At 48.8% G+C, this 25,976-nt stretch overlaps 1 protein-coding gene across 1 annotated transcript; it reads right to left on the bottom strand.

The window, feature by feature from the left end:
- Window positions 1–13,667: 13,667 nt before the first annotated feature.
- Window positions 13,668–17,697, bottom strand: LOC134420494 (serine/threonine-protein kinase PAK 1-like). The gene is made up of 4 exons (XM_063160658.1): window positions 17,508–17,697; window positions 16,910–17,106; window positions 15,436–15,573; window positions 13,668–14,057 (listed from the first exon to the last, which is right to left on the bottom strand). Exons 1-4 carry the CDS (start codon window positions 17,665–17,667, stop codon window positions 13,965–13,967), a joined length of 588 nt encoding a protein of 195 aa, XP_063016728.1. The 5' UTR covers window positions 17,668–17,697; the 3' UTR covers window positions 13,668–13,964.
- Between the last annotated feature and the right edge of the window lie 8,279 nt (window positions 17,698–25,976).

The raw sequence follows: 25,976 nt of genomic DNA, 5'->3' as shown, positions 1-25,976 counted from the left end.
TCTGCTGGCACTGAGAAATTTCCAAATCTGGGTTCTGATTACATGAAACACAAGATGTGGGTGGTGCCAGAGCCAGTAGCAGGAAGCTGCCACAGGTTTTGGATTTCTGTGCCAGCAAATTGCTGCACTTGGGCTGTGTCAGAATAGGGAAATTTCCAGATCTGGGCACTGGCAGTGCCAGCAAACAGCTCATTTCAGGCTCCAGGCTCCAGGAAGGACTGGATCTGGACCCCTTCCTCCTTTCTTCTTTCCTTCCTTTTTCTTGGGGTCCCGCTGCCAGCAAACCCCAGACTGGCCAGTGCTGGCAAGGGGAAATTGCCAGGTTTTAGCTTTCTTGGCCAGCAAATTGCTGGACATGGGCGATGCCGGAACAGGGAAATTGCCAGATGTGGGCACTGGCAGTGCCAGCGCACACCAGATCTGGGTGGGGAATGTGCCAGCACCAGGAAATTGCCAAATGCTAACTTTCAATGCCAGCATATTGCTGGAATTATGTTGTGCAGGAACCTTAAAAATTCTGGATCTGGACACTGTGGTGTCAGCAAACACAAGATTGGGTTGCTGTAGGTACCAGGTATTTGCAAGGTTTCGGCTTTCTTTGCCAGAAATTACAAGACTTGGGCTGTGCTGGCACTGGGAAATTCCCGCATCTGGGCACTGGTGGTGCCAGCAATCACCGGATCTTGGCATTGCCAATGATGGTAGCAGGGAATTGCCAGATTTTGGCTTTCTTTACCAGAAAATTGATGGATTTGGCTTTGCCAGAACAGGGAAATATCCAGATGTGAGCACTGGCAGTGGCAGCAAACACCAGGTCTGGGCACCTGTATTGGCATCAGGAAATTGCCAGATTTTGGCTTTCTGTGCCAGCAAATTGCTGGACTTGGGCTGTGCCAGCACTGGGAAATTTCCAGATCTGGGCATTTGTGCAGCAAACACCAGACCTTGGTGGTGCTGGTGACAGCACTGGGAAGTTGCTGAGTTCTGGCTTTCTTTGCCAGAAAATTGCTGCATTTAGGTTTTGCTGGCACTGAGAAATTTCCAGATGCTAATTTTCTGTGGCAGCAAACTGCTGGAATTAGGCTGTGCAGGCATCTGAAACATTCCCGATCTGGGTACTGGTGGTGTCAGCAAACCCAAGATCGGGTTGCTGTAGGTAGCAGGTTTTGCTTGGTTTTGGCTTTCTTTGCCAGCAAGTTGCTGCACTTGGGCTGTGTCAGAATAGGGAAATATCAAGATCTGGGTACTGGCAGTGCCAGCAAACACCACATTTCAGGAAGGACTGGATCTGGACCCGTTCCGTCCCTACCTCCCTCCCTCAACAAGGTGCCAGAGGGGCTGGACAGCAGCCAGGCAGAAAGGGACCTGCAGGGACTGATGGGCAGCAGGCTGGACATGAGCCAGCAGTGTGCCCAGGTGGCCAAGGAGGCCAATGGCTCCTGGCCTGGATCAGGAATGGTGTGGCCAGCAGGAGCAGGGCAAAGATTGTTCCCCTGTGCTTAGCACTGCTTGGGCAGCACCTGGAGTGCTGTGTCCAGTTCTGGGGCCCCAATTTGGGAAGGACATGGAGGGGCTGGAGCATGTCCAGAGAAGGGCAACAAGGCTGGGGAGGGGTCTGGAGCACAAGAGCTTTGAGGAGGGGCTGAGGGAGCTGGGGTTGTTTGTCCTGGAGGAGGCTGAGAGGAGACAAGGCAGTGTCAGGACATTGGGTGGACTTGATGATCTCCAAGGTCTTTTCCAACCTTGCTGATTCTGGGATGCAGGAGGAGCCCTGGGCCTCCTCTTGGGGAGCTCCAGCAGCCCAGGTCCCTCAGCTTCTCCTGCCAGCCCCAAAGCCCATCCTGTCAGTCATGCAGAGCCTCTGCAGCTCCTCCTCATTGCCCAGAACAGGGAGCCCCAGAGCCAGACACAGCAGCCCAGATGTGCCCCCCTGGCCTGGGGTTCCCTCTGGCAAGGGAGCAGCACCAGGCACTGCAGGAGCCTGCAGACAATTCCTGCAGCACTTGTAGGATGATCCTGCTCCCCAAGGGACATTCCCATGGGGCCAAGTCAGGAACTGCAATGGAGAATGAGGCCAGAAAGGAAAGGGCAACCAGGGATGGGCTGTTTGCAGGGGAGGGAACAGGGGTGGGCATTGGGAAGACATTTGTATCAGGAAGAGGAAAGAAAACAAAGGTGAAGCAAAGGAAATGCTCAGGGCAGTTTGGGGGTGGCTGCCAGGCACCCCTGGCCCTGAGCAACAGCATCTGCAGTGGGACAGGAAATTCCCAGCTGATGGGAACAAACTTTCTGGCTGTCTGCAGAGGCCAGGACAAAGCTGAGTGGATTCCCTGGTGTCCCCCAGCCCTTGCTGGCCCCAGGGGCTGATGGCATTTGTGCTCCCTCATGTTCATGTCCCCACAGCAACAGCATGGGGGTGCTCCCGCCTGCTCTGTGCAATGCAAACAGGGGCTGCTGAGCCAGTGCTGCCGTGTCTGTGCCTGCAAGGATGGGGCACCTGTGTGAGCTGGGGGAGAGGCCAGGGCTGCAGAGGGGGGATGTTGTTGGCAGCTCCATCAGGACGCTCTGGGACGCTGCCCTGGGCTGTCCAGCGCAATGGAGATGGATCAGCCCCTGCTCTGCTGCTCCTTCCCGTCTGCCCCAGGGCCCTTGCAGAGCCCCAGCCATGCTGTTTGCCCCCAGCCTGCCCACGGCCAGCCTGGGCCTGCTTACAGGGGTTTTCTGTGCTGAGCATTGGCCTGGCTGTGTTCTTGAGAGGGCCTGGGCAAGGAGCCTGGAGCCCCCAGGGCCTGGCCTGAGGCGTCAGCGCTGCCCCAGCAGTGCCCATGGGCTGTCCCTGCTGCAGCCCCGGCACTGCCACCCCCAGGGCTGTGCCCAGCCCCGAGAGCACTCAGGCCCTACAGCAACACTAGGGCCACCAGGGCAGCCAAGGGAACCTAGATAGCCCTGGCAGCTTTTGCCTGGGAGCTACCTTTGGATATAAGGAATTTTGGAGGCGGATTCTCAATTTTGGCCATGGATTGCTGGACTTGAAAGTGTTTTTTTCAATGGGAAGAAAAGAGCGGGCCCCCAGTGTTTTGAAGGCAGATGAGGAGTGGCCCCCAAGAGGCCAAGGCCAGCCAGAGCTGTCTGTCCTGGCAGGTTTCATATGGGAATAATTCCTTGGATATAATCAAATTTGGAGGAGGAATCCCAATTTCAGCCTTGAATCCCTGGAGAAGGACAGTTCTTTCCTACAGGAAGGAATGCACAGAATTCCAGGGTTTCAGGGGTTGATAAGAAGCAACTCTCAACATGCCAAGGCCAGCTGGACCAGTCAAGCAGCCCCCAGGAGGCCCAGCCACCCAGACCTTTTCCATATTCTTGGATCCTTGGGGCCCTGCAGCATCAAAATTGCCCCTTGGTTCCATGAGGCCCTGTAGGATCACCACAGATCTTGCTTTCCATGAGGCCCAGTGATATAACAATGGTCTCCTTGGCTCTGCAGTGGCACAATGGCCCCTTGCTTTCCAAGTGGCCTTGCAATGTCCAAATGGTTTCCTTCTTGCCATGGGACTGCACAATGACACAATGGCCCCTTGCTTCCATGTGGTCACAGAGTCTCCAAATGGCCCCTTGGTTCTATTGGGTTCCCCAGGATGTGTTACACTGGCCCCTTGGTTCCATGAGGACCCACAGTGTCCCAATGGCCCCTTGCTCCCATGAGGCCCTGGGATATCACAATGGTCTCATGGCTTCCACGAGGCCCTGCTGTTCCACAATGCCCTTGAAGTGTCACAATAGTCCCAGTGGGTTCCCCTGCTGGTTCACAGTGGCCTTCTTTATTCTGTAGTGTAACAACGCTATCCTTGGTTCCATGGTCAGAATGGCCCCGTGGTCTCATGGAGCCCCCACAGCCCCTTATGGAGCTCCACAGCCCCTTATGGAGCCCCACAGTGTCACTTTGATCCCCTTGAGTCCATAAGGCCCTGCCATGCTACAAGGACCCCTTGGTTATACAAGGCCCTGCAGTGTCACAATGGCCCCTTGATTCCAGTGGTCCTGAAGTGTCCTAATGGTCTCCATGGTTCCATGACACCCCACAATGTCACAATGGACTTTTGGTTCCACGAGCTTTCCTACTGCCAACAACAGTCTCCTTGGTTCCACAGTGTCACAATGGACCCTTTGCTCCACGAGGTTCAGTAGTGTAACACAGACGCCTTGATTCCATGAGGTTGTGCAGTGTCACAATGATCTCCTTGGTTCTGCGGCCCTGCTGTGGCTGCTGTGTAACAATGGATCTGTGGTACCATGAGGTTCCATAGTGTCACCATGGTCCCTTTGGTTCCACAAGGCCTTGCTGGGCCACAATGGCCCCTTGGTTCCATGAGGTTCTGTACTGTCAACAATGATTTCCTTGGTACTGCAGTCACAATGGATCCTTGGTTCCATGAGGAGCCTGGCCTCCCACAGCCCCTCACAGCTCCCCATGGCCCCTCATGGCCCCTCACAGCCTCCCACAGCTCATGGCCCCTCACAGTTCCCCAAGATCCCTCACAGCCTCTCACTGTGGATGCCCTGGAAGAGAGAGAGAGAAACAGCAAGTGTTTCTCACAGCAGCATGTGAGAATTTTTTGGGTATGGTAGGGATGTAATAACTTGTTAAGTATAAACAATCTGCAGGTGGTGTTGTTCTACTTTGTCTTTCTGTTTCTCTATAAAAACTGCACAGTTCTCTTGAATAAAACCTTCTTTCACTCTCTCTACACAACTGCCTCCTGCCTGTTCCTGTGACATTCTCGACTCAAGAGTGACACCTCACAGCCCCTCATGGCCCCTCACAACCCCTTCACAGTTCCCCATGGCCCCTCGCAGCCCCTCACGGCCCCTCAGAGCCTCTCATGGCCCCTCACAGTTCCCCATGGCCCCTCACAGTCCCTCATGGCCCCTCACAGCCCCAGACGCAGGGCTCCTCCCAAAGGAGAAGGTGTCAGGCCCTGATTGTTCTCCTTTCATTTCAGTCCTTTCACAGCCACAAGTGCAGAAAGGCTGAAATGGAGCCTTTCCCCGGCGTTTCCCTCGGGGTTAACTGCGGGCTGAAGCTCTGTGCTGGCCCCGGCTCCAGCACCACCATCCCTGCAGCCGCCAGGCCTTTGCTGTCCCCCCGTGTCTGTTCCCTGTCCCCGAGTCCCGCCCGGCTCTGGCAGCAGCAGCAGCCGCAGTGCAGGGAGCGCCGGTCCGGCCCAGCTGGGGCTCCCGGCCAGGAGCAGCAGCAGCGCCGGCCCCTTCCCGCCTGCTCCTGCCTCGGCTCCCAAGGGCTTTTTCCAGCTCAATTCTGGAGCACAGCAACCAGCACCCACACACAGCCCTGACTGCTCAGGGCCCGCCTGTGCTGCCCTGAGCCAGCCCTCAGAGGAAGAAAGGATTGGGTTCCAGCGCTGTTTCCACCTCTGTTTGACTCACCCTGAGGTGACAGGAGGAGGCTGCTGGTGCCTCTGCCTTGGGAATTGCAGATCATGGCTGCTCTTGGCCCTCTTCTGCTTGCAACCTGAATTTTATCCATGAAACTGCAAGCACTGCTTTCAGTTGGTGCTACCCACGGTGCTTTCATGACAGTGAAGTCAGTATTTTTGTCACAGGCATAAAGATCAGCAGATACTGGAATGCTCACCAGCTCCTAAACACTAAGATGAGGGGAATTAAAGCTTCACAGGCCACATTTGCAGGGCTCAAACAGAGCCCTGTTGCTGGCACTGTTGAAATAGAATAAGCTGACAGTGGCTGTCACAGAATTCGCCTCCGCAGTGTGGAGTTAAATTAAAAAATCAACCAGAAGAAGCAGAAACCAGAACTTCTAAACTCGCTTCATTGCTCCTTCCCAGCAGCAGGAAACGCAGATGCCCAGAGGTGTTTTGCACTGCTGCTGCCCCCAGTTTGAGCCCAGGCTCTGCCCAGTCCCAGTGGGAACCTGAGCCCAGCCCAGGGAGCTCAGCGCATGCGGGGCCAGGCCTAGGGCCCCAGACACGGCCACCCATTGTGGAGCAGTGGTGCAGACGGAATGTCCTGCGGCCCAAACCTCCTGCTCCTGCCACACAGCGCCAGCCTTCTCCCCCTCCTCCTCCTCTCCCAGCACGGCACAAATTCCAGCTTGGAGGAGGCTTCCCCAGACAGCACTCTGGCTCCTGTTCCAGTTGAATGTCCCTGCAGAGAAACAGGGCATCTTTCAGCCACTTCCACAAGCTCAGGCTTTGCACTTCATGGGGAATCTGGGATGCAAATGGCCTTGTTAAGAAAGCCAAAGGCCAAGGGAATGGATTATAGATTACTGAAAAAAAGTCACCCATCTTCCAGGCAAGGTTTACCAAGGCATTTCCTGCATTTCTTTTCAGATTCTTTCAGTTGGCTGCTCTGGGAAGTCCAGCTTGTACTGGTGCTTATCATGAACTGTTATGAATGATCAATCAAAAGCCAAATTGGTAAAAAATCTGAAAAGATTTCTTTATCTTTTTGCACTACTAAAATATGGTCTTCAAAACCACCACAGCCAAAGAGACAGTGTCGAGCCCGGGGTTGGTGCTGGGTGAACCTGGATCCCACCTCTATTGCATCGGACCCTCCACCATTCATGAGCACCGCTTCTTGCAAGGATGCTTTATACAGTTTATTATGCCTGAGCGAAGAAGTCCCAGTTTCTTTTGTAACTCTGCATATTCATAGTTGGTTCTTTCACTGTGCAGAGCTGGACAATCGCCATTTCCTTGTTGATAGTCAGCACTGATCGGATTCAGGGAAGTCACGTATTCACAGGTATATTTCTGGCGACTTTGGCTATCTTGATCGATGTTATCAACAGGGCAATGATCACTCCTGGGTGTCTTCCGATGACATGAGGATGACGATGTCTCGGGATAATGGTGATCATTGCGCTGGGTGTGTCTATTCTTGGGCTAAAGTGCTGATCTTATCTGGCCACCTTCAGGAATTTTGGAATTTGAATAGACATCTGCCTCTCAGGCTGCTTGTGGTCAGAGACTTGTTTGGATTTTGCAATCGTTATGAAATACACACTTTTATAGCATGAATTATTTCCCAACATATATTACAACATCACTACAATCTCACAGAAGAAGGCAATCATACAGATCAGTGTATGGTCAAATTGCCCCCTAATTCTCATAAAGTCCATCTACTCTGCACACCCTTACTTTGTATTTTTGTTTCTCAGTCATCACAGAACTGAAAGCTGCAAGAAAAAGAGAAAGAAATATGAACAGGTATCCCTTAGGTAAGGGAAATACTGGACTGTCAGGAACTAAAAATAGTTGATAGTATCTGTATCAGGCAATATTTTTACCCTCTACCAGTGTCCATTTCAGGCATTCTGTGCATGCTAGGCAATCCTAGCATGACCTAGGATTTTGCAGCTAAATGCAATGGACTGCAATTTGACAGGCCTACAAGAAAAAAAACTCATCAGACTTCCCCCCCCCCCCGCCCCAAGTGACAGGTGCAAATTACAAAATGAAAGGGCCTACAGAAATTTAAAATTTTCTAATTTTAGAAAAATATAGTATTACCATCAGATTCCAAGGGCATAGAGATATAGGAGCAGAAGGGAAATGCTCCCAGAAATGTTTTCTAGCCTGAAGAGACAAGCTAGACACAGGAAGAAGAGTGAGCCACTTCCTTTAAAATGTGTGAATTACTGAATGCAAGAGCCATTGGCCCTTTCAGCTTCTGTTTTTAACAAAAAGTAAGCTATTAACTTGTGTTTATGAAGACTTTAGTTGGACTTCAATGTTTTTGGGACAGCTTCTGAGCAAAATACAAAGAAACTACATTACATATTAGTAAATGCAGCATTTAGAATAACAACTAAATAGTCCTATCTCATAGTTAAATGTTCAGTTCTTCATGAGATCAAGTCCATGAAATGCAGTACCTAATCCAGTTAAATTCCACCTACACCTCAGATTTGCCTGTGTAACTGATTTTTTCCACTCCACTCCCTATCCCTTCTCTCACCACAGTCCTCAAGCCCTCAGCCAGGCACAAGCCAACTTCTCACCTCAACTGCTGTTAGCAATTACCAAGCACCTGTTGGTAATTACCTGAGCACCTGCCCCACCCACAGTAGCTGTGCAGGTCCCTGGCTGCTGGGAGAACAGGTCTGAAGTGCAGAAATAGAAATTAAAACTTTTCTAAATAATTTGAGACTAGTAAAAGATCAGGACATGGAGGGAGTTGTTTATCCCCTTTAGGCCAATCTAGAAAAAGTTTATAGACTTCTCTGGAAAGGGAAGACTGGGGGGTTTTTCTTGAAGCAGAAGCATGTTTTATCAGCCCAGTTTCCTTCCTCATTTGTTCCTGCTCCCCAGGAGGCCATTCACTAGGCATATATATGTAAATATCTATGTCTGAAAACACATCTACAGGAGTGCATGACTTACACTGGTGCAATTTAAAGCATAGTTTTTATTGTACAAAAATGCAAAAATCTGTTCTAGGAGAGGCACATCTTGTGGAGCTGTAAGGACCCTGCCAGCACATCTGCTACCAAAGCAACAACTCCTGCTCTGCAGTGGCTTAAGTGGGCTGAGATGGAAATGTTTCTTCATCAGTGCATAAACCACAACAAAGTAGTGGTGACAAGCCTTTTTTCCAAGTCTGACTGAAGGTTTGGGAAGCAGGTCTGCCTGCAGAGGGCACACAGAAGCATGACACGTTTGCCTACTGTGCGCCTACAATTTCTACACCATCATATCACTACTCAGGTCACTGAGCAAGCTGACACTGTATGACAGGTTATCTGTCCTACATAGAAAGTCACAGAGAGAAGAAGAGAGGAAGAAAACACAGAAGATGACAATGCAAAAGAAGTTGAAGAAATGTGGAAAGGATTGAGCATTAAGGGACAGAAATAAGAAGAGACCATACCCTTGAACTGTAAAGTCCTGTCAGGAAACTGCAAGTACTTGCATATTTGAGTTCACCACCCGGACTTGCATGCTTCTCCACATTACCATTATTTCAAAAATTTTGCTTCCTGGACAAGCTGCCAGGTCTCCAGTACCAGTCCTAGCTCCCTTCCAGCAGTCTGCATCTGAGCAGGGAGTTGAAAATAGATCAGGGCTTACCTTTTACGCTGTAAGCATTCAAGACAGCTAAAGAACTTTGAGGAAAAAGGCCATACTGAGTGCCCAGGACAAAGAGATCTTAAGAAATTGGAAGAAGGAAGTATTGATTGAGGGTCACAGTTATGTTGAGGTTTAGCCTTTCAAAGGTTTGTTGCTTTTCTACTGAAAACTGCAGGTGAGAAAGCCTAGGCAGAAAAGGGAAGGAGAAGCTATGTAAACAAACCCATAGCTGTACACAAGGACAGAAGCAGATTTCTTCTTCACCAGGCTGAAGAGAGTGGTTTTATTATTTGAAAAACAAAAGCCAAAGTACCCCAAGTCAAATATATATTGTCCCACTACATTTAGACATTACAACAATAAAAATGCACTATAAAACTACTGCAGTAAATTAGTCAGTTAGGAACAATAAACAGGGCACATGTTAATAGTATCCATATCTATCTTTGGAAAGATGAGCAATTACAATCTGCATCCCAGCTCATGCTCAGTATTTACTACAATCTCAAATAACAATAAAGTCAAACACAACATAACACGACTGATGTTCCTACCTTCTGCTTTCCAAACAGAGTTTTAAAAGATAGTTTATACAAAATCAGTCTCAAGTATGTTCAAGGCCTTAGGAGCTCTCTAAGCTTTAATTAACAACAGAAATAAAAACTATATCTTTATAACAAAGTTATAAAGATCACAACTTTAACATCACACATATAGAATCCATTTTAATATTTCTGTAAAGCCAGTATTATAATTTTTATATAACAATCTATTTGTAATATTGCTGAAAGAAGGCACACTTTTCTATATACCTACTGGCTTTGGTAACTGCTAAAGGTAATGTAGATTGAACTGTACTACTGCTTACTCATCTTTCTGTTGCACAGAAATCTTGGATACTTTAGTGTGTACATCTGTAATTCTGACATTTTCTGAAATTAAAGCGAGAGGAGAAATGGGCTAAATTCAGGTACCTAAAGTTACGTATCAACATTTGCAGACATAAATCAAATACACAAGGAAAGCTTTTCTATGGGAAGAATGCCAGAGCAAATTAAAATATGTATTGATAAGAATAATCAACACAGTAGAAATGAAGAGCATCTGCACCATAGGAGAGAGTGTATAAAATCACACTCTGCATCAAGAGAACATAATTGGTATTTCTTCACAGCTTTCTCCCTTTGCATGCCCCTCTGCAAAGTGCAAGGGGCCTCAAGGACTGAAGGAAACACAGGGAGTCAAATGGAGACACTTGCACCTGTCTCACAGGGGGCTCCTGGGGAAGCAGTTTCCTTGGCAATCCAGCTCCTCTCTGCCAAGGGCACTTCCCCAGATGTGTACATTTCATGGGCAACACCAACCCACCCTTAAGTGCATGGTGCGGAGGTTCAGGGACATCACACCATAACCAATATGATCCAGTGAAGCTAAATTTATTATTCCTAAAAAGACTCTATTTATAATAAATCTTTACTGTCCACGTGTCTCTAGCTAATACATGATTGGTTAATCCTAGCTGTTCACACGTCTAAAATAGAATGCTGATTGGATCACCTAATTTTTCACACGTCTGGCTGGGGTTGTCTGGCCCACCGATGGCTCACTTCCCCAAACTTGCTGACAAACTTGCTGAGTCCTGATGACTCTTCTTCTTGTATCTTTTTCAAGGATATACTGAGCCCATTTCTGAATATGTCCATAATTCATTCTTTGTGAACGTGTTCATTGTCCATTATTACAAGCAGGCTGGATTGTGCATTGGCTGAATATGGCCACTCTCTTGCAAAAACTCCTCCATTCTGTCTCTGAGCCAGAATTCAAGCAAGTTAAACAAAATCCTCCCTCTCCCACCGTAAAGAATGTGGAATTAGAGTTGGAATGTGACCCTGAAATAGAAGCAGCTCAGAAATGAAAGTAGAAAAAAGTTATTGCAGAAGCTATTGTAGAAGGGACTTTTCTCTCAAATGATGTAGAAAGTTTTCCTGTAGCAACTAATACTGCCAGTAGAATTTGAAAACCTTTCGATTGGAAGATTTTAGAAAAGTTGAGAGCTGTAATTTCACAATTTGGTTGAAAATCCCAACTTGCACAGTCACTTCTGCAGTATATTTTTCCATCTAACACATTAATTCCAGCTGATGTGCATACCCTAATATGACTTATAATGCCACCCTATCAGCGGGTGATGTTTCATAAAAGCTGGGAGGAAAAGAGTGTTTAAGAAGCTGCAAGAGCTAGAGTGCAGGGTGATCCTCTGTATGGTTTAACAGCACAACAGTTACTTGGCAAAGGGCCCGGGGCTACTGCCACTGCCCAGGCTAGGAGCATTGATCAAGTGTTGCAGATGAGCCAACAACTGGCATATAATGCTATCCTTGCACTTCCAGATGGGTTACACACTATGTCTTTTACACAAATTCACCAAAGAAGAATGAAGACTTTGATACATTTGTAGACAAATTGCATGAAGCTATCTATAATCATTCTGATTTCAATTCAGACACAAAGATACAATTGGATGGACTTTGGGATCATTACTCCATTCCAAATAGCTTTCCCTTCAGTCACAAGAGCCTTCCATCTCTTCCAAAACTTGCCTGCTGAAACTCTTCTGCTCCCATCCAAATCAGTTCATTACTCCAGCATAACCCTTGAAGCACGGACAAACAACTCTTCAACTAATTATAGTAGAAAAGAAGGGTATTTATTGCAGCCCTGGACACATGTGAACTAGTTTCCAGAGACATGTGCAAGGAGCTGCAGACTCCTGTTCTCTATTTCTACAGAAAAGGTTTTACATTGGGTTTCTAAGGACCCAAAATACATAATTATTACCTGCCTGCTTCGCATTTTTATCAGCTGAATATCTATTACAGCTGCACAATTGTACTACCTTAACTGGGTCGGTGGGATTTTGAAATGAGGGAGTGGTTGTATGGGAGGAAGAAAGCAGTCTTCCTCATGGTGAATTCTTCTCCCATGGCCAGCTGGCAAGACCTTTTCACCTGCTGCTCATAGTCCAAGCCTCTCCTAACTGTTCAATCATTCTTAAGGCAAGGTCTTTCTATGGTCTCAGCTTCTTCACAATTGCTTCCTCTATCCCTGTCACTCCTAGCTTTATGTTCCTAATATATTTGGTACTCTTTAACTAAGGGACATGATTGCTGCTAGCTTTATTACTAACTTAGCTTCTTACCTCATTTTAAAATCTTAACTAAAACATGCATTCTCTTACTATCCCAATTCTATTCCCAGCTGGGCCCTCGACCCATCTGCACTTTTCAATTGTCCTCATTACACTTTCAGCTAACCCCTTGACTCACCTCAGGCCCATCCCCGACTGCCTCTCTCCCAGCAGCTCAGAGCTGCATTGCACAGCGCCTGCTGTGCACCACAGAGCACAAAGCAGGCTGGCCTGGTGGGCCTGAATATTTCTGCCAAACACTCTGCATCTCACACCTTTGCTCTGGTTCAGTGCAGAACTGCAGGATTGCAGGCGCTTCCTCCCAGAGCTGCGTGAGGGGCTGGCTCCTGCAGATGGGCCCTGCCAAGCTGTCCCTGCCTCACGCTGGCCTCGCTTCCCCTGGCACAAGTGCCGGGCCTGAAGGAGCTGCCCTGTGCTCCAGCCTGCCAAGCAGCCCGGCTCCCTGCCCCGGTGCCCAGAGTGCTGCACATGCTGCTGGCCTTTGCCAAGAGTTGCAGGGCAGCCGGCAGAAGAGGAGTAATCCTCAGGCAGCCCAGCGGCCCGTGGCTGCCCTTGGCCTTTCTCTGCTCCTGGGCACACTCCAGACGGCCATGGCCCCCAGGCCGGGCTGTGCCCAGCACGGCTGCGCTTCCCCTCAGCAGCAGCCAGCTGCCACCTGGGCTCTGAGAGCGGAGGATTCGCCCGCTCCCAGCAAGAGGCACCCAGGGCCCAGCTGCTGCCTCTTGCAGCTCCAAGGGCCTCCTTCCAGCCTGCCTCTGCCGGGGCTCAGGCTGCTTCAGCCTCTGCCGGGGCTCTGCTGGGGCTCCAGCCTGGGCAAGGCCAGGCCCGCTCTCACCTCACAGGCGCTGACAGCTCTGCGCCACAGGAGACCTTCCCGAGCACCCTCTCTGATCTTTCTGCTTTCTCACTTGAGCAAGGCTCTCCTCCAGCCAAAGAGATTATTACATTTAGGGATACAAATCCAAGTGGCAGGAACCCCATTGCTCTCCAGTCACAGCTGAAGGCCTGCATCGGCACAGGGTGTTTGGGCTGCCTCATTCTTCCTTTGGTTTTGCCTTCAAATGCCATTGCCCTTTCTGCCTCAACTAGAAATACCACAGCTGTGCCATCACCAGCTAGTGGGTTATATTCCAAAGGCAGTGCGGTCTGGAGAGGATGAATGAAGAAGAGCCCTCCTCACTTATGAAACCATACAAAAAAAGCTATATGTGTGACTTAGTACCAATAAAAAACAATTGGTTATTCAGAAAAAAATGTGGAATTTTCTGAAGGGGTCAGAAGGAGGAGAATCTTCCAAGTGAGTTGATGTTTCAGAAACTTTATTAATTACAACTCTAATCTATAATTCTATGCTACAAATCTCTTTAGCAACCCTACTCTACAATCCTACTCTAAATTGGTAACAGAGATAACATCTTGACATGATTGCTATGTTCTCGTCTCCTAGGGTTAGGGTTAGGGTTAGGCTTAGGCTTAGGCTTAGGCTTAGACTTAGGTTCAGGTTTGGGTTTAGGTTTAGGCTTTGGCTGAGGCTTAGGATTGGGGTTAGGGAAAGGGTAAGGGAAAGGGTAAGGGATAGAGATAGGGATAGGGTTAGGGTTTGGGTTAGCATTTAAGATTAGGGTTAGGTTTTAGGTTTAGAGTTTAGGGTTAGGGTTATTCGTCTTCTTCACTGAGTTGATGACTTGTGCCAGGATGAATGGTGGCTTGGCTGAGGTTACAAATGGATGCTGTCCACCGGAAAAAAAAAAAAAAAAAAAACAAAGAACAGTGAACCATTACTTTCCAAGCTCATTGCTTCAGGGACTCAATCAGGATACATCAAGTTCCTGGAAAGACCCAGAAAGAGGAGCAATGGGACCATCTGCTCCCCAGTCATCCCCAATGTGCAAGACCTTGCCATCACAGGCAAACCTGGCCCAGAACCCCATTCATCTGTTTATTGTGATGTCTTCATCATGCTGGGATTTTTGCCCTGCCAGCGCTCTAGAAATGGTGCTTTCTGTCCCGGGGTTTTCTTCCTTTCAGGAAACTCCAATGACTCACATAGGGCCCTGCCTTTGAAAGACAGGCACTGTGCTGATTGCCACAGGGACAGAAAGCAGTGTCTGCCTTTCCATGCCCTGCCCCTCGTGTGCTGGATGGCACCTTCCTTCCCAGCAGGGCCAGCCCAGTGGCACTGGGCCCTGCAGTTCCCTCTCTGCCACACAGCCTGGCAGTAACCCTGGCACAGTTCCCATCTGCTTGAGCGTGCCAGGCAGCAGATGGGGCTGGGACAAGTCCCTCCCAGCTGTCCCTGTTTGCATGGCAGAAACCTCTGAGGGTGGGCTGGGGGGCACCAACCAGGGCCCCTCAGAGGCTCATAGTGAGCCCCCCACAGCCCCTCCTGCCCACAGCAAAATCTCTGACCCCTAGGCTGGGACTGGCTTCCTTGGGTTCCTCCACCACCATTTCATGTCTCTGTACCCTGCATTGCTCTACTTCAATTCTTTTGCCATTAGATAAAACTGAATACTCCACCAAATCACAAAAGAGGGCAACAGACACAGTCAGAGGACAGAGCACCTCTCCTCACAGGAAATGCAGAGGGAGCTGGAGTTATTCAGTTTTGTGAAGGACAGGCCCCAGGGAGACTTTATTGCCACTTTCCAAGACTTCACAGTGGCTTTGAAGAAAGTGCGGGACATCTTTTTTAACAGGGCCAGTTACAATAGGATATGGACAAATCTTTTTAAACACTAAGGGCATCTTATCAGAGTAGGTCTAAGGAAGAACTTGTGTACTCAGAGCATGGTGCCACACTGGCACAGCTTGCCCCAAGAGCTTGTAGGTGCCCCATCCCTGCAACCATTCCGGCTCCAGTGGCAACGGGCTCTGAGCAACCCGATCTCTTTAAAGATGCCCCTGCTCATTGCAGGACACTTGCACCAGAGGACATTTACAGGGCCCTGCCAGCCCAGCCCAGTCTAGGATTCCTCACCATTTTCATTTGAAGAGCAGCAAGAGTGGAGGTGAGGAGGAAGGGGGCTCATCTGCTATCTTGGGCTTGAGTGGAGGAGGAGCCCATCCCTCAGAGCCTGTTTCACCGGCAGCCCCTTCACATTTTACCTGCAGGAGCTCCTTGGCAGACCAGCGCTGCTCCTCGTCTGTCTGCAGGCAGCAGCTCAGGAAGTCACGCAGCAAAGCCGAGAGGAGCTTGGGCTGCCGCAGCTGTGGAGTCCCTACTGTGGCTATCAGGTATGTAGCCTGGAGAGAAAGGAGACACCAGGCTCCACCTCCTGCTTTCACATCTCTAAGGCTCTCCCAGATCCCTTTGTTTAACCTCTGTTCTTCAGTGGCAGTTTCTGCCCTGGCACAGACCCAGAGATGACTTTCCTTTACCAACCAAAAAAACCCAAACCCCGATGCAGCCACAGCTTTTCTACCATCCTGCAGATCTTGCCGTGGCAGCTGAGTTCATTGCCTGACCTAGTTAGTGGGAACTACATCAGCAAAAGGACATTTGCTTCTCTGAGGATTCATGCCAGCTTGAGATGGTTTTTGGAAGAGCGACTTTGCTATACTAACTAATTTCAAGGGTTAGTACATGAAAGGCATCTCTGCAGTGCTAGTTGGTCCTTTAAGCGCACGTGCCCTAGAACAAAACTCATCAAGCTTTTTGTGCTGTTCTTGAAAACAATGGGAATTGGAAGAAAAGAAAGGAAATCCATCAGTTAATACCCAGGTAGGGAAACAAACATTTACAATCTCCTCTTCAACACAGACACATTAAGATGCCTGCACAAATGTATTGGGATGAAAATGCCTGCTTGGGCACACAGGAGCCACTTGCAGCTCTGTCTCTCAGCAGTCTGAAAATTTCAGCTTCCCATTTTTGCAGCCAAAGAAAAATTTTCTAGGTCAGAAGAAGGAGAGGTTCCATCCCTATGGACACCCTCTAGTCATTTGGCTGCTCAAGTCAATGCATTAATGGTAGGCCCATGCCAGAAAGTGCCAGGAAACAAACAGGAGGTTTTGGCAGGCTCTCCACATCACCAGGCTCTGCCTTGGTGACGTGCAGAATGTTGCTTGGGCTAGGAGAGAAACACGGTCACTGAGTGTTTCAGCAGCACTGCACAAGAAGCAGAAGAGACTCTGTGCATTACACCCTCATGCCCATGTTTTCCAGTGAGAAGAAACTGCACACAGGGTTAGGTTCCTCTCTAAAGACCACAGTTTTAGAAACTTTGTTGGGTTTGGGTTTCCTTCCTTCATTTCTGGAAAGATAACAACACTTTTAAGATGCTTTTTCCCTGTTATTAAGGCCATCTACACAGACAAAAGAACTGGAACCACTTAACCCAAAGGAAAGTGTTGAGTGAGAATGGAGTTTGTTTGGAGTTTGTTTGCATGTGATAAGGCTTGAGTTCCCCCACTGATGCAACCAAAAGTACAGCAGATGCTGATGTGTTGCAGGGACATTTGTAGGAGGGGACCTTGGTGGAAGTAGTTCCAGCAGATGGCAATGGGATTTTGTCCAGTGGCACACAGGACATGGGACAGGTGAGAAAGACAGTGGGATCAGTGAGTATTTGCTCCTTACCGTGCCAGAACTTTCGCCCAAGTAAGGAGGTTCTTGTTCTATCATTTCAATTCCCACAATTCCAAAAGACCATATGTCCACTTTGGGGCCATATGGTTGACCTGTCACCACTTCAGGCGCCATCCACCAAGGAGTCCCGGTTACCGAGCACCGTCTGCTCTGCTCAGGGGTGAGCTGAGTAGCGAGGCCAAAATCAGCTGAGGAGAAAACAAAATACTGGTTTTATTTGAATTCTGTGCAATTAGCAAAGCAAGAAAAATAATTCCCCAGTAGAAGTTTGAAATTGCTCTGTTGAATCTCCTGGCATTGGCGACTTTAAAAATCCCCCCATGTTTTACACTGCCTCTAGCAGTGGCTTTTGTTCTTTGGAAACTTTAGACTTGTAACTCCCTCCCTCTGGAAGGGACCCACACAGAGCAAGGCCACTCTTGACTGCTTGTGGCTCCTTCTACCTCTGTGCACGTTGCAACTGTGCCCTCAGCTTGCAGCAGGGGTCCCTGCACTGCCACCAGCACCATTTTTGGGGAGCTGGCAGTCACGCCAAGAAGCCCCACACCCACATCCCTGGAAAGCTGCACCTGACCAAGAATATACTGACCCAGTTTGACAGAACCGTCCGTTCTGAGAAGGATGTTGTCACTCTTCACGTCTCGATGGATCACATTGTTTGCATGAAGAAAATCCAGTCCTTGCAGGCACTGAGCGAGAAAACAGAAACAGAAGAAACAGAAGGGCAAAAATGAGTGATGTGATTTCATCACACAAGAAAGGAAACAAAGAATCTAAAAGATTCCCTCTCCAGGGGAATGGGGAGTAATGGCAGAACAGTCATGGCCACTGAGAGGAAGAGCTTGCTGCTCCAACACTTGCAGAGCAGGACCTTTCTGAGGAAAGGCACGTCAGCTTTTGAAAGAGCAACAGCACCTGCTGTTGTAGGCTGTCCCCTGCCAACCAGCCAGGATGACTCCTGCTGCAGCGCATGTGCTCAGAAGCAAAGAGCATTCTGGCTGCACTCCTATCCTTTTTAGCTGAGCATTGAGAGAAACGAGTCTCTCTCTTCTTTCTTTGCTGTTTGTTTCAAATCCTGCCACCAGCACCTTTGCTTTTACAGGCAAGGAATGCAGTGAAGACAGACTCCAGGCAAACATTTAGAGAGGCAAGGTGGAGAACAGCAACTACAAATACAAGAGACAGAGCGAGAATACAACAGCAGGAGATAAGAGTACTGGCACTGAGTACAGGGAGTGCAGGGGCACTGGCAGGCCTTTCACTTGAGATGCTTTTACTTGCCCATAGCATACCAGCAACACAGAAACAAAGCTCGGCACAGGAAACCTCTCCTGTTCTGAGCCCCTGTTTCCCAGACAATCCTGCCCAAGGCCTTGGAAACACAGCTGGGATTGCTGACCTCCCGACTGATGGCTGCCATCTCATCTTCAGACAGGCAGGTCTGGCTGACGATGTCGCTCAGGACACCTCCATCCATGTACTCTATAACCAGCAAGAGTTCCTCGCCCAGAAGGTAGCTGAAAGAAGGAAACAAGGGGGTGAAGATGAACATGCATGGCTACGTTGATTTTTTGCTTCCAGGTTTCTTATTTCCAGATGCCTTTGTGACAAGGACAGAATCAAAGGAATAGACATTCCCTCTTGGCTGTGCATTATTCGCAATCTGTGCAGTCTCATAGAGAAAGACACATCTGTGAAAAAGGAGATGTCTTAGATGGGCAGCAAATGAAAAGTGCAGTTTGGAAAGAGCCCAGATATAAAACATGCCAGGCATGGTGTTTCTGGAAATAAGCACCTAGTTTTCCTGGCATGCATAGCAATGGCAAAGAGGGGCAACAATCCAAGGGAAATCCACTTTAGGATGGGTTATCTGCACTTAAGAAACTTTAAAAAATCAATCCCACATAAATGTGGAGGCAGTGATCTTTGAGGCTATTGAGTTAGGAAGATACAGCTGATCCAGGTTTTGAATAATTTTGGAGTAATTATCAAACTAGGTGTGCCAGGGAAGACTCATGCAGACAAGATGCACTCTCTTCTCATCCATTGGAGATGAGTAGAGAAATATGAATAAATATAAATTAACAGCTTTACTTGCTGCCACTGACCAAAGTGGGTTTTTAACCTCTCATGTTTGCTTTATGTAAACACACATCCATGGGATAAGACCATGACCTCTCACCTGTCTAAATAATTCACAACATTGGGACTCCTATACTTCTTCATGATCATTATTTCATTAAAGGTTAGCTCCTTCCTCCTCACTCCTTGAAGATTTATTTTTTTTATTGCCACCTAAAATGACATTGAAAATCAGTAACTTGAGGGGTTGGTGGCACGAGATCACAAGGCATGTGGAGCAAGTGATTTTGCAATGACACAGCTGAGCTGTGCCAAACTGCCTTGTGATTAGGCACTGCAGTAATCAGGAACTGACATTCCAACAGCCCATTTCTCTGCTCCCTTGGGAGCCAGTTACAGGATACGTGGGGCCACTGACATTTTGCCTTGACCACTTGGTAACAACGGTGTCTCAGTTATCACCCACAAACCTCTGACCACACTCTCTGCTGCTTTGTTTGGGACTCAGAAGAAGGAATCCATGCCTTAATACTCTGTGGATAAATCTTGTGATATGGGCAGGGCTTAGGGCTTTCAAGGACGCCTTGCAGATCTCTCCCTATGTGCAGTTCCCAAGTGCAGCACTGCAGGTGGCTAAGGAACTACCAGTAACTTTCAGATGGATTTGCTGGCAGCCAGAAACGAGAATTCAGGACTCTGAAGCTGTAGCCCCAAAGAGCAGTGAGGTGCTCGCAGGCACCACCTTTGTTTTAGCAATGGAGAGCGAGTGAGTGCGTCCTTCTCTGAAAGGAACCGCTGCCCTCCGTGCCTTCCTTCCGGCAGCTGAGGAGGACAAAGTCCCAAATGTGTTCTGTGGGCTGGCACCAGTCTGTGCTTCTTGTGCCTTTTCAGCACAGCTCTGCCCAAAGCTCCAGCCACAGCTCACACCAGAGGGGAAAGCCCTCGAGTGCAGCAGAGCCTGCAGGGGCTGGTGACATTTACCTCTCCTCCTGTGGCACTGTCGAGTGCTCTGTAAACATCTCCAAAAGTCCTAGAAAAAAAAACAGAAGCAGAGAAAGCAGAAGCTCTTTAGATCTTGCAGTGAAAGCCAGCCCACACAGGAGATCTCTGCTGGAAGTGTCAAAACCTGCAGGATGCAGGAGGGCTCTGCCAGAAGGGAGATGATGCATTTTCCTCTCAAGTGCATGGGCACTGGGCCTGTTCCTGAAGCACTGGGGTCCAATTTCTAAAGGGAGTCAAGTCTTTCCTCTTGGGTTTCACTGTCTAAACAGTGTGGTTCCTATCCTGACCACAGAGTGTTTCCCTCTTCAAACCAGGGGAAAGAATTGTTCCTGGCAACTGTTATCTCACAGCTTTGATAGGGCATAGGTTGCTCTTTCCGGCAGGCAAGTTTCTTCTCTTTTCATTAGTGTGCCAGTATGATTTTGAGACACACAAAAAATGCTAAAGAAATTAACACAGAGCTGTCCCACACTTGAGAGACAAGGAGACCTTCCAGGTCCTGTTCCTTGATGCAGGCAAGGCCTCGGTAGCAAGGCATCTCTGACAATGCCTTCTGAGCCCACTCACAAATTCTGAGCAGCATTGAGAGATGGGACGATCTATCCCCAGTGTGTGATCATCTTTGCAGCTGTCCTGACTTCATGCTGGATAGACATTCCACCCCAAAAACACCTGGCCCATCGTTGTGCAGGAGTAACTGCTGTTGGACTCACCCGCTGCCAATATAATTCAGATGCGTGTATTTCATCAGGGGATTTTCAGTGGTGTTCACCATTCTCCCTGAGGGAAACAAAATGCAAGATGCTGACTTTAAAGCAGAGATCCCAGCTTCCAGGAGATACAAAAGGCAGCCCCAGCGCCTGGAGCTCTGAGCCCTTTGTGGTCGGCTGGGTAACAACAACCACAACCAGGCAGACAGCCCTGCAGCACAGGTGGCCAGCACAGAGACTGATTTGTACAGTCTTTTGAAGAGTTCTCTTGACAGGAAACAAAGCACAGGGACATACAATCCCAGGAGAGGAGGACATCTTCCTCACCTTTCAGCAGTTTGCCAAAGGAATGCCTTCCCATTTGTAAACCAGAGCAGTTCAAGCTGTAACCGATCCTGACGGGGCTTTCGGCATCAGGACCCTGACCTGTTTGTGAGCAGGCTGAGCTCAAAGATGCCCCTCTCCCAGCTAAGGAAGGCTCCAGCCTCTGCAGTCCCTCCAGCCCTCAGGGACAGGGCAGCGACCACAACAAGGCTGGCAAAGCCCAAGCGTGAGCACTGACAGGCACTGATGGGAAGAAGCCAGAGTGAGCCTGAGCCCCAGACAAGCTGTTACCCCCATTCAGGACACAACAGGATGGGCTTTGAGATCAGCCACACCGAGGCACAGATCAGTGCCCTTTTTGTCCCAACAGGTGATGGCAGACACAGAATCCACTGGGCTCTGGTCTCAGCCCCACCAGGTCTCTCATCTGAGAGCACAGCACTGGCAGCTGTTACGGGCAAGAAGCAGATTCATTGGGTTGTGCTGCAGAATCACAAAGGGCTTGATGTGTTTTCCTAGAGACTGATCTGAGCAGGGCCTGGGCCAATGGGTAGGATTCTAACAGTCATGGGAAAGAGTGGGAATCAGGTATGGAAAAGTGCCATGGATCTGAGGGATATACCATGGCTGGGCTGGAGGCTCTCTCCTGAGAAATGCCTGCAGTACAGTTTTATCTGATCACGCCACTTGGATGTGTCTCCTGGACACATCTTGATAAGCATAAAACTAGAAGATTAAATAAAGTTTGTTATCAAAGTCTCTGTTTTTTCTTTGGTGGCACATGGAAAATACCTTGTGCTCTCTATTTGTCCTGTAACCTGATGTTCTTTCAAAGTAGTTCTTATTGACACAAAGATAGCATTCTCTTATTGACAAAAATATAGCATTCTCATGAAAATAAACTGCAGATGTAGTAGTGGTAACAGTAACAGTCATAAAAATGACATCAGTAAAACGTGGGGTAGAAGGGCTCCTTCAAGATGGAGAAAAACACAACAAAAAACCCCCACCAAAAATGAACAACAGAAAAGCAATCCCACCCCAACCCCCCAAAAAAAATCCCCAACCAAAAAGACAAAACTCCAAAGTCAGTCCATTTCTGTGAAGTTTTTTTGCTGTGATGACTGGTTGCAAATCAAGAGTCTAAGGAGAATTTAGGAAGCTAAAAATTCTGTTCAGTTTGGCCACTAGCACACAGGACTTGCCTAGATCATTTACTAGGTCACAGCCTTCTGCTGATCCAAGAAAAATCCCTGCTTCAGCCTTTAGCAGAGAGGGAAGCTCAGGCAAACCCAAGCCAGTCCCAGGTGCCCTCAGAGGCAGCAGGAACACCCAGAGCTCTCTCGCTGCCTCGGAGCACAGCACTGCCTCTGGGGAGTCCTAAATGGCCCTGTGACACCGAGCTCAGGAGGAGCATTGGGTACAGCTCTGCTGACACCTGCACACAACACACTGTCCCTCAGATAAGAAACACCCCAGACGTACCCAGCAGCTCCAGGTACTCCTCCTCAATCTCCTGTTCCCGGGATGTGCCCGAGCCTGAGTTCCCAGGTTTCACAGAAGGGCTTCCTCGAGGTGATGCTGCTGCAGCAGCAGGTTCAGAGCCCATGATGTGCTGGACCTGGAGCATTTCTGGTGGGCACTGTTCCTGTGCCTCACTCCTAACTTGGGGTTCTTCATTGCCACACATTCCCTGCAAGTCTTCGCAGGCTGCCCGGTGAGATGTCAACACTTGCACCTCAAGTCAAACAGAACAAAGCAGTCAGACACTACAGCTTGTCCCTGTCAGCCAGGAGTCATCGACTGTGAGGAAAGGCAAAGAACAGTTTGACAGGGGATACAACAGCTTGTTTCAATCCTCCATCTGGGTCACCAAGTTCCACTGTAAAAACACCTCAAGAAAAAAGGAGAGCAGGAACAGGCCAGCAGGAATCAATTGGGATGACTGCTGGCCAAAAGGCCAAAGGACAAGTTTCACTGTCCAGGGCAGATGTTGAGATTCAGCACACCGGGAAATGTCCTTCAGAGTGACTGTGATACACACACTACAGCAGCATGGCACTCAGAGGCATGGCCCCACTCCCTGCTGCTCTGCACTGGAAAGGCAAGAAGGGCAGAAACCACCAGATTGGTGACTGCAGTGGCTGCATCCCTCTTTCACTCACTTGGTTTTGCAGAGACTGACGGAAGCAATTAAGTTTCTCTCTGATGATTTTCATTTCTTCCTCCAGCTGCTTATGCCTTGCCTTGATCATACTGTGAGCTGTCTGAAGCTCTGCATCCAGCTGTTTCTTCATGTTCTCTAATAAACAAAAGAGAGGACATTTCATGAGTGGAGTGGCTGCCACTCTTTCATTCACCTGGTTTTGATGATCGCCCTTCTGCTGATGGAGATTCTCCTCTTGAATTCTTCCCATGTCTTCCTTGTTCTTTCTCTTCACTGCCATGATGTCACTCTGAGCTTTGGGCAGCTCTGCTTGTGGCTCTGCCTTGATGTTCTGTACACACAAAAGGAGAGCAAGGGACTGAGAGCTGCCATCAGGCTCAGCTTTTTTCCTCTTGCAGCCTCAAAATCACATTTATTCAGCCCCTTCTTTCTGCTTCCCTCCCCACATCTGCCTCCATTGCAAACCTCCTGTCCCAGGGCTGATCTCTGCAGATTGCAAGGCTCTGTGCTTCCATTGCCTGTGGGACTTCTGGCCTCCTCAGTCCCAAGAGCTGTGGTTTATGCCCCTCTCCCTGCCCTTCCCTCTGTGCCCTGGCCAGTCAGGCTCACCTGGCCATTCTCCTGTGGCTCTTCCACCTGCTGCCTGAGCTGCTCTTCCTGCTCTCGGGCTGGGAACAGTTCTCCCTGAGTCTGGCATGGCAGCTCAGATGAGGCAGTGTGCTCCTGCTCTTTCTCTAGAAGCACCTGCACAGAAAGCAAGAGAAGATGGGTTTCAACTTCCCATACGCCCTTTGTGGGCCAAGACTCACAGACTGCTGGGCTCACACGTTCCCAAAGCACTGTGCTGCTGCTCTCCTGGGTCATTCTCTGCCCGAGGGGAGGCACAGGTTCCAAAGTGACCCTGGCCCTACAATCAGGGGCCATTGGGGACTGAAGCTCCAGCAGCCTCTCAGGCAGCTGACAGGGAAGGGGTGGCATTTCTCAAGGGTCTGGTGAGGGCCTCCCTCTGCTTCTGCTGTGTCCTGTTTGTCTTTCAGTAGTGACTGACTCCCCACCCTGTCCCACAGCTCCATCCTGGCTCTGCAGGGGCTTCCTGGGTGAGCTCACTCCTTGTGAGAGACACTTCTGGAGTTCACCTTCTCTTCAGGCCTGCACCAGCATTCCTCCTTCCTGACATCCACACTCTTGTTAGAAAACCGGGTCATTCAGGAGATAAGGATGCCTGCAAAGATCTCTGATGGAAGTCAGAGAACCTCTATGGCCATCTCAGTATATGGAGGAAGACCAAGGTGTTTCTTCTCCCTCTTTTGTCAATGGAGAATTCTGACCAGCAATAACAGAGTTTCTCATAGGGCCCCATTAATGAATGCACTCACACAGCCCTGGGGATGCCAGTGAAGGAAACCATGTGTCATGTAATGCGTGTATGAGCAAAGTCACCAGACCCCAGCTACAGCATGGGATAGTTCCCTTAGGACATGCAAAAATTTAAAGGACAAATGAAGGCTTCAGGTCAGAAAAGGCTGAAGCAGGAAAACATGAGGAGAAAAACAACCATCTCTGGAGGGGGAAACATCTCTGCCTGCTCAGGATCAGTCAGTGGAACTCCTCTCCTGAAGGGATACCTTTAGGTGAGCTTTGCATCTTACACTGCTTTGGAGCAGAGCCAGGAAGATTCAAATAGACAGATAGACAGATCTCACTTTTAAATTTTTTTTTACTGTGCTGTGGTATTTAAATTCTTTGAACAGAGAGAGATATAATTCTCTCTCCTAGGTGTTTTTTAAGGGAAGGTAATGAGAAACTTAGAGAAGAAGAGGAAACAATTATTATTATACTTGCTGTTCTTGTTGTTTAATACACGTAGAATGTGTTATAGTGATTGTTTACTGAAAGTGTTATAGTGATTGTTTACTGTGTTGTGACTGTCTGGAGACAGTCACGAGTTTTTCTTTAGCAGCTTTTTAGTATAGTATGTCTATAGTAGAGTTTTAATATAGTGCTAGTGTAATACAACATAGCTTAAGAAAGCATTTGTTTAACCTTCTAAATCAGAGTCAAAGCACATTATTCCCCACGGGGGGGTCACCATGAATCAATACTATCCTTTCTGTCACTACACACATCAGCACTCGGTAGCAGTGCCCCGATCAGCTGCCATCCTGAACTTGCTCTCCTGTTGCTTCAGTAACCCACACTCTTGGGGAATCTGGAGCATGTCGGTCCCTATGGAATGCAACCAGACCCAGAGCATTGCACTGGGAACTGCACTCTTTGTGCATCTGTGCTCGGGCAAGTTCTTCTCTTGGACTTGACAACACTGATGGGGCTAAAGTGGCTGGAATCAGAAATGCAGCCCAGCCCCTCCCAGCTCCTCTAATCTCTGAGCACCAGCTGGAATGCAAGGGCATTGATTTCCTGCTCAATTCCCAAACACAACACACACTGATTCCCTGGGCTGCCAAAAGACACAGGAGCCGTTAACCTGAAAGTGATGTGTTTCTGCCAGTGCTGGAAAAGGGCAGGAAAGATTGAGAAAAAGATCCCTTGCTCACTGGAGAAGGAGAAATTACCCAAGGCTTCTCCTTCTAGCAAACAAACAAACAAATAAGCAAATAAAATATGAAAGTGTTACCCACTCCAGTGTCTAAAGCACTTGGCTGCAGTGAAGGGATGTTTGGCAGGGAAACAGCCCTCGTGCTGAGCATTGGCTCTATGGATCCAAGGCAGGGATCAATGGCAGTCTGCCTGAAGGTCCCTCATGAGCCCCCAT

Source organism: Melospiza melodia, chromosome 7, assembly GCF_035770615.1.
Source record: "Melospiza melodia melodia isolate bMelMel2 chromosome 7, bMelMel2.pri, whole genome shotgun sequence".
Taxonomy (NCBI): Eukaryota; Metazoa; Chordata; class Aves; order Passeriformes; family Passerellidae; genus Melospiza; species Melospiza melodia.
The sequence above is the reverse complement of the archived record's forward strand: the minus strand, read 5'-3'. Positions and strand labels throughout refer to the sequence as shown.